We start from the raw sequence: 15,810 nt of genomic DNA, 5'->3' as shown, positions 1-15,810 counted from the left end.
CCTGTTCCAGATAACCTGTTGCGCCGACTTTGCTTTGGAAAGGCGCCGGCGTTCTGCTTGATGGTGGCGGGCCGTGGGGAGGCCCCCAGGCGCCAGGAGAGCGCTCAGGTTCCCTGCTAGTGAGAGGCAAACCCTCCTCACGTGCGGTGGCCTGCAGTGTGTTTCACCTCGGCCAACGTCCCGGGAACCCAAGGCGTCCTGGGCACGCCCGCCTTCGGCCCACACTGGGGACTTCTTACGTAGCTCTTGGTAATTTGGGAGGAAGGACTAGACAAAGATGGGATTAGAGACTCACCGCGGGCTAATTAAAGCCTCTCTTCTCCTCACCAACCCCCCACCCCCAAACCTTGCAGCCAGATAGAAATCTTCAGTCTCCCACCCCCACCTTCAAGTGCTCCTAGAGAAAGCTGGTTACTTTTGCACCACTGCCTCAGACGAACTGGCGCTGGGAGCAGTCTCACCCTGGAAATGATTTTTTTTTAAAAATTATTTCTAGTTTTACGACATCTTTGCAGCGATCGCACAGAAGCCCCTTTGGCTCCTTTCTTGTTTGGACCGCCGAGCGTCCCTCAAACAGCTAGGTAACCAGCTTCGGAGTGAAAGCCTTTGAAATTGGATTCTGGTGATAAGGCTAGCTGGGAGATGTTTCTGGAAGGAGTTTTCTTATGAAATCCAGTTGGGCAAGCCTTGGGAAATGGATGACAGCAGTTTGTTGACATTTGGATTTTCAAAAAGACACGGGGACTTCCATCGGGGCAACTCAGAAAAATTTTATGTCCTGACATGCTAAACACAGATGAAATTTTTAAGAGCCACTTCTAAATGAGGGCTGCTTGGCTCTAGCCTCACACCCAGTTCTGGTGCATAAAATTAAGTTTTCGGGTTTAAAAATCAGCATTCTGGCAATAGCCAACGTGGGATGTCTTTAAGCACTTATTTGGAAGTTTTTCCATACTTTTGAAAACATACTTGACGCCTCATTTCTTCGATGGCTGCTCAATAGTCACCCGGAGAGGCTGGCTGAGCTGCCCCCTCCCCAGCTTTCCCCTTGCTTGCAACGCTTTCATCCAGGACTTGAATTGTGTTGTCAAAGTTTAGTAGACGAAAGAGGAGGGGGCATGAGAACGGGGGTGGGGGGTGCCTTGAAAAGTCTTGGAAATCGGTATATTTTGCAGGTGTAGAATGTGCCTAATAACCATGGCTAGTGCGCGCTCCCCAATGGCGAGGGTATGACAGGGACAGCTGGCTCAGTTTTCAGTGTGAAAACACCCCCTCGGTGGACCAAACACAACGACACTGACCTTTCTGCGGGGGGATCCAAGATGTGCCTTTGACTGAATTAGCCATAAAGACGTCTTGCTATGACTTTTGTTCCCCACGAAAGCAAAGAAATATTGCGTTTAATATGAGTGGTACTGTTCACAGCTTTTCCGTGCCCCTTAAGAAATATTACAGTGCTGATTTACTGGCCCTCTTCTACTGAGCTGGCCCCAAGGCCTTGGGTAGAGGGGTGGGTTGGGGTGGCCAGGACAGAGGAGGAAGGTGGTGGAGGTAGCCCTCTGAGCTGCCTGTTGCCTGTTTCCAAAGTTCTCTCTTTGCAGCGGCAAATTTATCAATCTTTTCATCTGACAATACTTAGAAATATATCATTGTCATCCAGAGTTGTTTGATAGATGATCTACAGGCACACCAGCCTTTTCCAAGGTCAAGTTGAAGATTCTTGTTTGCTGTTTAACTGGGTTGTTTAAAAACTCAGAACAATGCCTGCCTGTTAAATTTTCACTTGTTCTCATGGGGCATTCGAAAGCAAGTTTTCCTATTGACCAGGGTGGGGACGTTTCATCCTCTTGAGCTTCTGAATTCAGCAACCAGGGCTTGGCAGTGAAATCAAGAGGAGAAGAAATGAGATTTAACCTTAGCTCTTGCAGACGCCAAAGAGATTAAGCCATCTTTCACATCTCCTCCAAGTGTATACTAATTTTTCTCTGCATGTCGCGGGCTGGTTAGAGCCACACGCATCTCATTCAGCTTTCTGCCTTTATTCTAGTGGGAAGCTGCAAATACCCTTCCCTAACGTAGAAGCGCAAAAACACTGTGGCCACTCTGGTCTTTGTCAGCACACAACCTGTTGCTCTAAGGACGCTTTAAAATAAAGTCGGCCACTAAATCGTCATGTTTTATGGACATATTTATTTATGTTTTTAATGGAAACACTGACTTCACAGTTTCTTCTATATCTGTGATGATTGATTTTTTTTATTCAGCCAACTTTTATTTACCTTGCAAAAATGTTCTCGACCAATGTGATAAATTACAGATATGCAAATTTCTTTGAATGGTGTTGTAAGTGTGTCTAGCTGGAGCTGAATAACTCCTTGCAAGTCAGTCTGTGCGCACTCAGGACCCCAGGGAGCTGATCAAAGCACCCATTCTCTTTCATCCCCGGTATTCTCCTCCAAACTATTTCGATACAATATGTTTCCATGATGCACTTAATGTGCTAGGGACATAGAACTCATTACAACCTAGCTAGTTCTGCCGACCTCTTTGTTCCGAGGCAGAAAGTCAAAGAAAAAAGGAAAAGCGTTGCCAGTTGCCAGCTTTCTGAAATGCTAAAGCATGCGTCATTTTTCACCAGGTCTCGTCTTGATATCCTCAAAAGACAAACTATGAAACCGGCCTCAGCCCTTTCTGGCATTAATTACACTGCTGTCCAGCCGATCTGTTTTTCCTATTATATGCATTTCTCAGCAGGGATTTTTTTTTTTTTTTTTTGCAAGACTAATGCAGCTGCAAGTTAAACTATGAATGCATTTTTTATCGCTATGGAAAAAATAAGTGAAAAGACTGCAAAACATACAACTGAACTTTTTAAAGGCTTCTGGTGGATAACAGATTAGTATTGAACTTGGGAAGTTTTAGCAATTTATGTAAACCCGAAACTGACTAAGAGCCTCAGGCGTTTCCAATGCGCTCTCCACCTTCTGGGGAGTACACTCCCTGTGCCATTTGATATTCCGCTTTGGTACTAGGATATATCTGGAAGGTGAAACCCTTCAAGTTTCCTGTTAAATTTTTGAAATGAAACCGTTTGTGATGCACCCAAGGAGGAGGCTGCTTCCAAGGAATTTCTGTCCAGGCTAATAGTACAGAGAATATAAATTCTATTTCATTTCCCCCCGTTTCTCGTAGGGCTGATTGGTTGGTGGAAATGGCTGGCAGCCAGTTCTGGGAAAGATTCCAGACCTGACTCCGATTAACCCTCTCTGGTGAAACTCTGCTGGAAACCAACTCACCAGCAATTGCCATTAATCTACTTACTAATTAAGCCAATTCATTTCTAAAGGAGAAAAATTCCTTTCTTTAGCCAAACTGATGGGAGGAAATTTGAAAGAAGCGCCAAACTGTGTAACTGTAATTCAGCCAAGGACTGCTAAAACGAGGTGTTGATATATAGCAGCAGATTTAAAACAAGTTTCTAGGGCAACACTCCTTTGGAGACGGTGGCGTATAGTGCACAGTAGACGAAGCTCGAATAATGCTCTCCAGCGCCACGCCACCCCATGTACTTGCGCTGAACCTAACGCGTCTCTCTCCGGTTAAAGCTGGTGCCTTTTACGCACAAATAAATCGCCTCTCCAGCGTTGTTTCACACCGGAGTAGGTCAGCTTTATGGGACAGCTACCGTAAATGTATTTCTTGAGACTTAATAAATCGCTTTAGAAATGTGTCCTCCAGAGTCTGCGTTTCTGAAACCGCCGCTGCAGGCAGGGCCTCACTTGTAGTTAGGGGAACCGAAAGGACACGGCTGGACAGGACGCACGTGAGAAAGCAAACCGGCCTTTCAGCCAACGGTACCTGACATTCTGGAAAGAACAGTACGTGTGGAAATCTTGGCCCTGATACTTACCGGGAAGCAGAACTCCAAGGGGTTTCCCACTTCCTGGAGAATTGTTTACAGCTTTTAAGAGAAGGCTAAGAGCCCAGGACCGACCTAAAATAAGAGGGGACTGCGCTAGAGGAACGTTAAAATCCCCCTGGAGCAGGCCTTAAGGCTTCCCCTCATGGGGGTGAGTTGGTGGGCCAGGAGGCAGCAAATCAGTTTGCCTTTGTGTTACAGAGACACACTGGATGGAGAAGAGGAGGAGTGGAAGTTTAGTGCCCCACACTTTTTAATTGAAGTCTGTCCCTCCCCACCCTAAGGCTTTGGGGCACACTGCTGAGCCCAGGAAAGCGCCCCTGGGGATTTGCAGCCCCTCGGAGTCCGTGTGTGTCATGCTGGCTCACCGAGCATGAGCAAGAAGCTTGAAGAGCTTGGAAAGGTGCTCACAGTGGGCGCACGTCGCGAGTGAGTCTGCATTCTCGGGGGAGACACGGAATGGCGATGTTAGAAACGCTGGGAGGTAGTATCACGTGTCTGGGAAGCAGGTCTTCCGCTGGGAGCCGGAGGGCCCGCTCTGTGGTCCCGCTCGGTGCCGCCCAGGGCCCGGTCCCCTTACTCAGCAGCGTCCATATCGTTCACCGGGGTGTTCTGGGGTATCAAGGGCTTCTCCAAAGGCTCTTCCTCTGGCGTGTCTGACAACCTCTCTAAAAATGTGGCAAGACGAAAAGATGTGAATTTTGTTTTACTTGCTGTACACAAACCACTTCCCACTCTTCAGGCAGAGCTCTTTGCATCGTGCATAGTGGGTCTTCCCAGCTCTGGCCCCAGCTGGGGGCCCCTTCAGTGATCTGAAGGTGGGGGTGGGGGGTGGGGGAAGGGAAGGTCAGGCGGTCAGGTGCTCCCTGGCCTTCAAAACAGCTTGTGTCAGCCAAGTTTTCCTCTGAGACGGTTTTCCTGCTGCCCTAGACTGTGGAAATGGTCTTAGGAGCCTGTGACCAAGGCCAGTAAATGACCTTCTGCTGAGGGTCCCTTTCCTAGAATTAGGAGCAGTTATAAGAGAATTTTAAAAAGCAGGGTTTGTCTTGCGCTTGGGCCCAAGGATCTAAGATTTAAACTTCATTTGCATGTTTAGTCTTTCCTCCCTATGACATAGAAACTCTGCCTGAGAAGGTAAGGAAACCCTATTGTCAGGGAGGGGTTCTGAAGTTGGGGAGAAGGGAGGTTCCCCCCACCCCCAACTCGGGCTGGGCTCTCTGCTCCGTAGGGAGGGACATTTACCTGGTGTGTAAATTGTGAGGAAAGCGTTGGGGGTCTGAGACAGGAAAGCCACAACATGGGATGTGATGTTCCCGCTTTGAAGGGGAACAAAGGCCCCCGAGCTAATCCCAGTGAAAGCCGGGAGCGTGGACAAGGCAACAAAGAATTGCAGCCTGTGGTCACCGGTAGGTGTCAATGTGGACACTTAGAGCAGGGGCAGTGGGAGAGGGGGACACAGAGACGGGCTGTCATTCCAGGGCTTAACATGAACAAAGATAAAAACGTGACAACCTCGCCTTTCAATGGTTGGGAGGTTCAAAGTGGAGTGCTAGGGAGTCTATCTGGGTCAAGTCTTTTCTGAAACAGGGCCTTTCTTTTTTTGAGTCAAGTATCAGCCGCGGAAATTCTGAGGCCCTTTTCCCAAGGTAACTTTTCGGAGGAAAAGTAGAATTCTTCAAAATAACCTCCAATTCCACTCACTCGCCTAAGGCAAAGAGATGGAACTTTCAAGATTCCTAGGGATGTATAGAAGGTGTTTTCTGCACCCCGGAGACTCAAGTGGCTGCTGTAAGCCTCTGTGAACTTGAACAGCCTACCTTAACCTTTTGGTTAAAGTTCGTATATTCTTTTTTCACATTTAATGAAAAGAAATAACATTTCCTTTGCTGAAACTGGGCATACATGTAGATGAATCTAGGGGCACCATAATTCAGAAAGTATTCATCTGGCAAAGACATCTACCTAGGATACCATTGAAGGAGTAATGGATACCTGGTAGAGTGAGTAGGCCCAGAGTTTCAGACTCACTATTGGAAATCCTCAGACAAGACATTTGCCAACAAACAGATCTCCTCTATAACCTGGGAAAGGTAATCAGGAACCTTCCGCTAATGCAAAGACTATCTTGGGAGAATTAATAAATGGAACTGACAACGAATGGCATTTATCCTAAGAGCTCAGAAACGCTGTTTTCTTTAAATGCTGCCATCAAAACCAGAAGACACGTTTAAAAATCATAATGGAATAAAATTGTGATTTTCTTCAGTTGGAATAAGTCTCCTAAATAATCAAAAAAGGGGATGTAAATATCCTTAAAAGACTAATGACATTTCACAGGTAATGCAATTTAGAAAGAAACACTTCCATGTTTTCTTTTCCAACAATGTGCATTTTTGTAAACTGCTATAAATTGCAATTCAAAAGCACTGATCTCGCCATCCCCAATCATTTTTTATACTGATCAAATGAATGCAGATACTCCCATTTGGGAGGGGCGACATGACATTTCACTTGGCAGTTCTAAACAGGTCACAGACCTTTCACAGACCCTAAGGCGGTGGGAGGGAGCTCTTTACTAAACCGTGTAACCAAATCAAACCAATGGTTACCCCTTTTCAAAACCATTGGAATGGTTTGCACAATGCTATTCACATAGCAGCACAGAAACTGAAAGGATGGTCATCCAATGGAAATTTCTTTCCTTTTGTTTAAACTTGCAGAGCTCAAAAAAGTCATACTTTGAAGGAAAACAATGACGTTTACTATGATAAAAATCATAGGCAATACACAAGCATGCTTATCGGCATAACGCAGCTTAGCTGTAGACATCCATTGGTATGTATATATGCACATGTATGTATGTATATGTATGTATATTTATTGGAGATGTTGCTTTGTTTGAAACCTTGGGCACAAAGACACAACATGGCTGCCCTGGAGATGACCTATTGCTTTCAAGTTGCTTGAACACATCAGAATTTCCATTGTTGAGGTTGATTAATTGAAACTGATAAGTTACCATGAATAAAGATTGTTTTTCTGTTTAATGTGGTGGGCCTGATTTGGTAAATGCCTCATTCATGTAGCTTTGCAGTGCAGCATATGGGCAAGAGTCATTCAGTATCACAAACATATACAATTTCTTATGCTTGTATGGGCACAGCCAAAAGGCCTTCTTATTTTAATGACAAAGTTTCAATGAAAAATTCCATTTAAAGAGTCACTAGTAACGTGAAGTGCGATTTTGTAATTTATACTCAGAGTTTCTATCTTTGAGTTGCCATGAGGAGTTTTTAAAATGTACTATTTAAATACAGTAAAAAAAATGCGCATGTCCAACTTATACCATAAGTCATTGAGAACACAGCAAAATTTATCTTAAATTTAGCTGGTATATGAAGAGAAAGTATTTTATTATCTGATGCCACCTGTGTGCCATACGTCGATTAAGTTACCATAGATGTTTCACTGCGATGTCCCCAACAGTTGTTCCCCCTGCCCCAGTTTTGCACAACAAAATGCAAAGGAGGTTGGTAAATAACAGATCAGCTTCCTGACATCTTTTTTTATCTTAATGAATACAATCAGGAGACGATATTTAAGAAACATTTAGGGATATCACATGAGATACCCATGGATTTATTAAGTTTTCCACAATTTAATTGCTGTTCTTAAAAGCTGGAGTCACTTTTTAAAGCATAAAGCCAAATAAAGACGCCAGGTAAGCTTTCTAATTCTTTCATAATGATGTTGCACAGAAACGTTTCTTCCTCTTTCTCATTTAGGCCGCTCATGTAATCACCAGAAGAGAACTCACAAAAAATATGAAAGACATGCAAATGAGCTAAAGGAATGACTGTATCAAACCATCAAAGAGATAGTTACCATATTCAGCTTTTAATGTCTTATCAAATAAATTCTCTGGTCATTCATGTCCATGAAACAGTTCAAGTTCACCCAACATTTCTCAATTAGATTAGATGGGTAATCTCAGTTCAGCTCTTTTGGAGAGTAATCAACCACATTGGTCACAGTTGACCACCGCTAGTATGTGTTTCATAAAGGACTGGATGTCCATTGGAAAGCTAATCAGTGCACCGTCCCTTGTAAAATTCCCTCCTGCATTTGGAAGTGATAATCTGTATCTAATTTTTAAAGAAAAATTTACTCTCCTTTCACTCTTCGGAGGCCAATTTCTTTTCTGGACCTGAATAGAGATCATTGGTGCAACAGTACCAAATAGCTTTGGTATGTGTATAACAAAAACCCACCTCTTTGTAGAACATAACAAATTATGCAATGTTCACAGATGCGCTCGCCATTGTGCCTTTTGTGAGAAAATGAAGACCCAACTCTGTTCCCCACCCCCCTCTTTATGAAAGACTAGGCTGCCCACACAATCTGTCCTAATCCTAGAGAAAAATAAATACATGTAATAGGGCAGCTTTGGGTAGTTATTTTTTTAAAGTGGTTTTCATTTGGACTTTTGGTCTATGTAATTGCACAAGCAGGAATCTGAGGTTCCAAACAGCTATTTATTCCAACAAACGGGCAACACAGCTGGGGGCCTAAGGATGAAAATGTTAACTGTTTTTCTCTCCCACCTCTGGAGTTTGGGTCTTTTGTGGAAATGCTGTTTTTACACAATTTCCTGCTTAAATTTATAGGTTATCAAGGAAATTTTAGTAAATCTTCAATGATAGTTTTTAAATCTACACACTAAAAAGATTTTTACATCTTGGGTCTGTATTTTGGCTTTGGGTTATCCTTTTCCCCCCAGAATTTTTGGGCTGTAATTGATAGTTGGCCCCATGTAAGTTTATGGTGGATGGCATAGGGACTTGACTTAGATATATCATAAAATGAGTACCGCAGTAAATTTAGCTAACATCCATCACCTCGTAGAGATTTTTTTTTTTCAAAGGGCTTCTCCTTGTGATGAGAACTTTTAAGATCTACTCTCTTAACAGCTTTCAAATATAGGGCACAGTGGTGTTAACCGCGGTCATTCTGTTCATTACATCCCCAGTGGTTTTTTACCTCATAACTGGAGTTTGTGTCTTTTGATCAACTTCCTCCAAGCCTTACTCCACCTTTTGCTGGGGGAAGCTATAAATAGAAAATTCTGAGTAACGAGGTAGCAATTTCTGTGATATACTAAGGAGCACAGAGAGGTGTTCTCAGGCCCAGCCTACCTAGCCTAGCAGCCTTAACTCCTGGTATTTCTTTTATTGTATGTCCTAGTCTTTAAATGTCAGTCTTAGAGTACAAATTCCAAATACTAAGGAGACTCTGCATTCTGAGTGCCTAGCCCAGGGCTTTGCTTATGGTGGGTGTTCATAACATCTGTGCAGTGGATTAATGAATAGAGCATCAAAGAGAAGGTGAAAACCGGAAAGGTAAGCAGTATGGTTCCCTGTGTGTCCATGGCCTTTGCCATGGCCTTTGCTGTTCCCCGACATTGACTCTGGTCTTTGTCATCCCATTTGCTTTGACTAGTGGGACAGGAGCAACTATGGTGCCAATAGAGACTTAACTAGCCCCGTGCACTGGAACTTGCTCTCTTTTGCTGCTCTTGAGAACCCGAGACCGCCATGATCACAAGACTGGGTTTGCTTGTTCAGTGATGACAAATGCAAGATCTGGTTACCCTGTTGCCCCAGCAGAGAGCCAGCATGAGGCCATCGACGGCCAACTAGCCATGGCGGATGAGTGCAGCAAGACCAGGCAAACGACCTGCCACCTAGGTGAAGGCATATATAAAGGCACAGAGACATGGAATAGCATGAAATAGGAGGGAACAGCAAGTCGTTTGTTATGACTAGATTATAGAGCCCAAGTAGGGGAGAGGCAGCTATTATAAAAGGTCTTATACGCTAAACTGAAAAACCGGATTTAATCTTGAAAACCCTAGATATCTACTGAAGTTAAGATTAAGCAGGGGGAAAACAAAGTGGGCAAAAGGAAACCAAAAATAAAATCTTTAGTGACTCCAACACGTAATACTCAGAGCATGGGCAGAATTGGGTAACCAGGAGAGGCTGAGAAGGATGCTCTGGGAAGTAGGAGGAGAATGAGAACAGGCTGGTGACTTGGAGATCAAAAGGAGAACATCTTAAGACTTTTGGTAGACTCATTAGTAACAACACGCTGTCTGTGTGTGCGTGGGGGGGTGCAGTCAAGTGAGAGAAGTGGAAACCATTTTCGCATTTGAATGATTCTGAGGACCTGGGTAAGAGCTGTGTCAGTGATGTATGAAGCCAGAAGACAAGGGGAGTGGCCTGGAGAAGGAGAGAAAAAGACAGAGAAGGGGAGAGAGCAGGTTCTCATTGCTCTCTGGAAGATAATGGTTGAGGTAGAGGACCAGAGGCGCTTGCTTGAAGAGGCAACAGTAAGAAAAGGAGGTATGGACAGGTTTATAGGAAGAGGGCACCGGGACTTGATGGGATCCTTTAATCTGAGGACAAATTGGGATTCTGTGAGTTAGTAACTGAAGTTCATAACAGTAGAAGTCTGAGTGGTGTCAATTTCAGATTAACTTCTATTACACATTCCTGGGGCGCCTGGGTGGCTCAGTGGGTTAAAGCCTCTGCCTTCGGCTCAGGTCATGATCCCAGGGTCCTTGGATCGAGCCCCGCATCAGGCTCTCTGCTCAGTGGGGAGCCTGCTTCCCTTCCTCTCTCTCTGCCTGCCTCTGCCTACTTGTGATCTCTCTCTGTCAAATAAATAAATAAAATCTTTAAAAAAAATAAAAAATAAACTTCTATTATACATTCCTTGATCACTTTCTGACGGCCAGGAAAGTGTCAGGCAAATTGATACACAATTTATACACAGATCTTTTCACATTCGATTCCTTAATATGAGGATGTACTTTGAAGCTTGGAAAAAGTAACTTTTTAATCCATCAAGGGGAAATGTCTCCTTGATGGTCAAAATTAATAGAACAGGTAAAGTAAAGTGGAAACATAAGGCCACTGAACTCATTTGGGATAGTAACTGTCTGTCTATTTATTGTTGACAACATGGAAGTTATTAAGTTGTCCTTCTGTGTTAGCTTCCTACGGCTGCCATGACAAAGTAACGTAAAGTGGGATTTAATGCAATTCCTACCAAAATACCAATAGGATTTTTCATAGAACTAGAACTCACAATTCTAAACTTTTTTAAAGCTTTTATTTAGTTAGTTATCAGAGAGAATGAGCAAGCACAGCAGAGGGAGTGGCAGTCAGAAGGAGAAGAAGACTCCCCTCTGAGCAAGGAACCCTATGTGGGACTCAATCCCAGGACCCTGGGATTGTGACCTGAGCTAAAGGCAGATGCTTAACTGACTGAGCCACCCAGGTATTCCCAAACAATTCTAAAATTTACAGGGAACCACAAAAGACCTCAAATGGCCAAAGTAATCTTGAAAAAGAAAAAGAAAACTGGAGGTATCATAATTTCAGATTTTTAAGTTATATTACATAATGGTAGTAATTAAAACTGTATGATGCTGGCATAAAAAGAGACACAGAGATCAATGGAACAGAACAGGAAACCCAGAAATAAATCCACAGCTATATGATCAATTAATCTTCAACAAAGCAGGAAAGGTTATTCAGTGGGAAAAAGACTCTTCAACAAAAGGTGTTGGGAAAACTGGACAGCCACATGCAAAAGAATGAAACTGGGCCACTTTCTTTCACCACACACAAGAAGAAGCTTAAATAGGATTAAAGACCTAAATGTGAGACCTGAAACCATAAGAATCCTAGAAAAGAGCTTAGGCAATAATTTCTGTGACATTGGCCATAGCAACATCTTTCTAGATATGCTTCCTGAGGCAAAGGAAACGCAAGCAAAAATAAACTATTGGGGCTACAGCAAAATAAAAAGTCTCTTCCCAGCACAGGAAACAATCAAGAAAACTAAAAGGCAACCTCAGGAATGGGGGAAGATATTTGCAAATGATATATCTAATAAAGGGTTAGTAGCCAAAATACATAAAGACCTAATACGACTCAACATACAAAAAAAATAAATAAATAAATAAAAAATGGGCAGAAGACATGAACAGACATTTCTCCAAAGACTACAGATGGCCCACAAACACATGAAAAGATGTTCAACTTAACTGATTATCAGGGAAATGTAAATCAAAATTACAATGACATATCACCTCACACCTGTCAAAATGGCTAAAATTAACAACACAAGAAACAACAGGCGGTGGTAAGGATGTGGAGAAAGGGGAACTCTCTCTCCTACTCTCTTGGTGGAAATGCAGATGGGTGCAGCCACTGTGGAAAACAGTATAGAGTTTCCTCAAAAGTTAAAAAATAGAACTAACATATGATCCAGTAACTGCACTACTTCGTGTTTATCCCAGAAATACAAAAGCACGAATTCAAAAGGATACTGGCACCCCTATGTTTATTGCAGTGTTATTTACAATAGGCAAACAGTGGAAGCAGCCCAAGTGTCACATCATCACAGATGAACGGATAAAGAAGAGGTGGTATGTGTGTAATGGAATATTACTGAGCCATCAAAAGAATGAAATCTTGCCATCTGCAACACCATGGTTGGAGCTAGAGAGTAAAATGTTAAGTGAAATAAGTCAAAGACAAATAGCATATGATCTCACTCATATGTGGAGTTTTGGGTTTTTTTTAACCTGTTTTTTGTTTCTTTTTAACCTGTTTTTAAATGTAAGCTCTCCACCCAATGCGGGGCCCAAACTCATGACGTGAGATCAAGAGTCACAGGCTCTATATTCTCAGCCATCCAGATGCCCCTCATATTTAAGAAAGAAAACAAAGGAGCAAAGGGAGGGGAAAAAAAGACAAACCAAGAAACAGACTCTTAAATATACAGAATAAACTGATGGTTACCAGAGGGGAGGTCAGGGGGGGATAGGTGAAAGAGGGGATAGGGTTTACTTCCTTTTATTTTTATTTATTTATTTGAGAGAGAGAGAGAGAGAGAGGGAGGGAGAGAAAGAAAGGAAGGAAGAAAGAAAATAAGTCTGAAAACCAAAGTTCCAAAGGAGCAGAGTGCTTGTAAAGACAACAGCAAGATAAGCTATGAGAACATGAATTCACTCCAGGTAAATTTTAGTTGGTAAAAATAGTCTGACCAAAACATTGAAATATGTGTGTGTACCAAAGAAATAATTGATAGTATACATAAAAAAACACATTGTGACACAAAACAGGCCAGAATAAAATAAGAACTAGTGGCTCTGAAAAAGACTCAATTTAAAAAGTCATGAAAATGAGACACTAAAACATGGGACAAATTGGGCACAAAACTTGAAGAGAAAATTAGCAAATTATAAGGGTAGTACTAAGGAATCCATTCATATGCACAATAGAGAAATAAATGTAAAAATTAGAAAGTTAGTTTAGATTAGATCCATAAAAAAGAGATAGGTGCTTTCAAAGAAAATAATGTAGAGAAGGTTGTATAAACAATATTTGAAAAGATAGTAGCTGAGAAATGTCTAGACGTAAAGAAAGATACAAACCATCAGGTCCAGATTGTACTCTGAATACCGGTAAGCCATTTGCAACGACGTAGTTGGAACTAGAGGGTATTATGCTAAGCGAAGTAAGTCAGTCAGAGAAAGACAATTATCATACAATCTCGCTGATATATGGAATTTAAGAAACAAGGCAGAGGATCACAGAGGAAGAGGGGAAAAAATGAAACAAGAGGAAACCAGAGAGGGAGACAAACCATAAGAGACTCTCAACCATGGGAAACAAACTGAGGGCTGCGGGATGGGAGAGAGTTGAGGGGATGGGTTAACGGGGTGATGGGAAGGGTATATGTTGTGGTGAGCACTGGGAATTATATAAGACTGACAAGTCACAGACCCGTATCCCTGAAACAACTAATACATTTATATGTTAATTTAAAAAAAAGAGGGAAAAATAAATAAATACACCATTCAGTGTACTGTAGTAAAACTACAGACCATCAAATATAAAGACTAAACTTTAAAAGCCACCATAAAAAGGGCACCTGGGTGGCACAGTCAGTTAAGCATCCAACTCTTGGTATCAGCTCAGGTCATGATCTCAGCGTTGTAAGATCGAGCCCCACGTCAGGCTCTGCAGTCAGTGCAGAGTACGCTTTGGCTTCTCTCCTTCTCCTTTGCCCCTTCCCCACTCTCTCTTTCTCTCACTAAAATAAATAAATAAATCCTTAAAAGTAAATAAATAAGGACACCCGATTGACTCAGCTGGTTAAGCGTCTGCCTTCAACTCAGGTCAGGATCCCGGGGTCCTGGGATGGAAACCTGTGTCGGGCTCCCTGCACCATGGGGAACCTGCTTCTCCCCCTCCTTCTGACTGCTGCGGCCCCTGCTTGTGCTCTCTCTCTCTCACTGTCAAATAAATAAATAAAATCTTTTAAAAATAAATAAATAGATGCTGCCAGGAAGAAAACATAAAATGATCACAAATGATTGACAAATTGAAAGCAGACTTCACGTAACCCTGAGTAGAGATTCAAAGGCAATGGTATAAATGACAAAATGTGAAGGAAAAAATAATTGTCAACTTAGAATTTCATAACTCTCTCAACTATCATCAAGAGTGAGGTAAAAATTTAGGAAAACAGAATTTACCACCAATAGGACTTCACTAAAGAAATTATTGAAATAATTTTTAACATACATACACAAAAAGATACACATACACATAAATATACACACTAAAATAAAAGAAATGGAGCTTATAATTTTTTGGACATCAACCACAGAAATATTTTTCTAGATATGTCTCCTAAGGCAAGGGAAACCAGAGCAAAAATAAACTTTTGGGACTATACCAAATATAAAATCTTTTGCACAGCAAGGGAAACTAGCAATGAAAACAAAGGCAACCTACTGAATGGGAGAAGATATTGGCAAATGATATATCCAAAATACATAAAGCACTTATATAATCCAACACTTAAAAAAAATAATCTGATTAAAAATAGGCAAAGAATCTGAATACACATTTTTCCAAAGAAGACATACAAATGGCCAACTGACGCATGAAAGTACATTCAACATCACTAATCTTCAGGGCAATGCAAATCAAAACCACAGTGAGATATCATCTCACACATGTCAGTATGGCTAAAATCAAAATGACTAGAAATAAATATTGGTGAGGATATGTAGAAAAAGGAACCTTGTGCGCAGTTGGCAGAAATTGTTGGTTCCTCAGAATATTAAAAATAGAACTACCATATGATCTAGTAAATCCACTACCAGGTTTTTACTAAAGAAAATGAAAAGACTAATTAAAAAAGATACATGCACCCATTTATTGCAGCATTATTTATAAGACCTAAGATATGGAAGCAACCCAAGTGTCTATTGATAGGTGAATGAATAAAGATGTGGTATACAGGGGCACCTGGGTGGCTCAGTCATTAAGCGCCTGCCTTGGGCTCAGGCCATGATCCTGGAGTCCAGGGACTGAGCCCTAGTATCAGGCTCCCTGTTCATGGGAAGCCTGCTTCTCCCTCTCCCACTGCCTCTGCTTGTGCTCCCTCTCTTGCTGTCTCTCTGTCAGATAAATAAATAAAATCTTTTTAAAAATGTGGTATATATATATATATATATATGCTGGAATATCACTCAATCATAAAAAAGAATGAGATCTTTCCATTTGTGACAACATGGATGGAGCTAGAAGGCATTTTGCTAAGTGAAATAAGGCAGACAGAGAAAGATAAATAATATGATTTCACTTACATGTGGAATCTGAAAACCAAATTAAGGAAGACACAGACAAAAAGCGAATCATACCTATAAATACAGAGAACAAAACTGATGGTTGCCAGAGGGGAGGGAGGTGGGGAGATGGACAAAATGAGTAAAGGGTAGTGAGAGAACCAGGCTTCCA

At 42.0% G+C, this 15,810-nt stretch overlaps 1 protein-coding gene across 1 annotated transcript in view; it reads right to left on the bottom strand.

The window, feature by feature from the left end:
- Positions 1-2,844: 2,844 nt before the first annotated feature.
- The window catches only part of C8H10orf67 (chromosome 8 C10orf67 homolog), a 158,705-nt gene continuing 145,739 nt past the window's right edge, over positions 2,845-15,810 (bottom strand). Inside the window, exon 17 of the mRNA XM_047743397.1 lies at positions 2,845-4,587. Within this exon, the coding sequence (XP_047599353.1) occupies positions 4,496-4,587 (92 nt within the window). The 3' untranslated portion in view covers positions 2,845-4,495. The remainder of the gene's footprint in view (positions 4,588-15,810) is intronic.

The sequence above is a fragment of the Lutra lutra genome, chromosome 8 (assembly GCF_902655055.1).
Source record: "Lutra lutra chromosome 8, mLutLut1.2, whole genome shotgun sequence".
Lineage (NCBI taxonomy): Eukaryota > Metazoa > Chordata > Mammalia > Carnivora > Mustelidae > Lutra > Lutra lutra.
The sequence above is the reverse complement of the archived record's forward strand: the minus strand, read 5'-3'. Positions and strand labels throughout refer to the sequence as shown.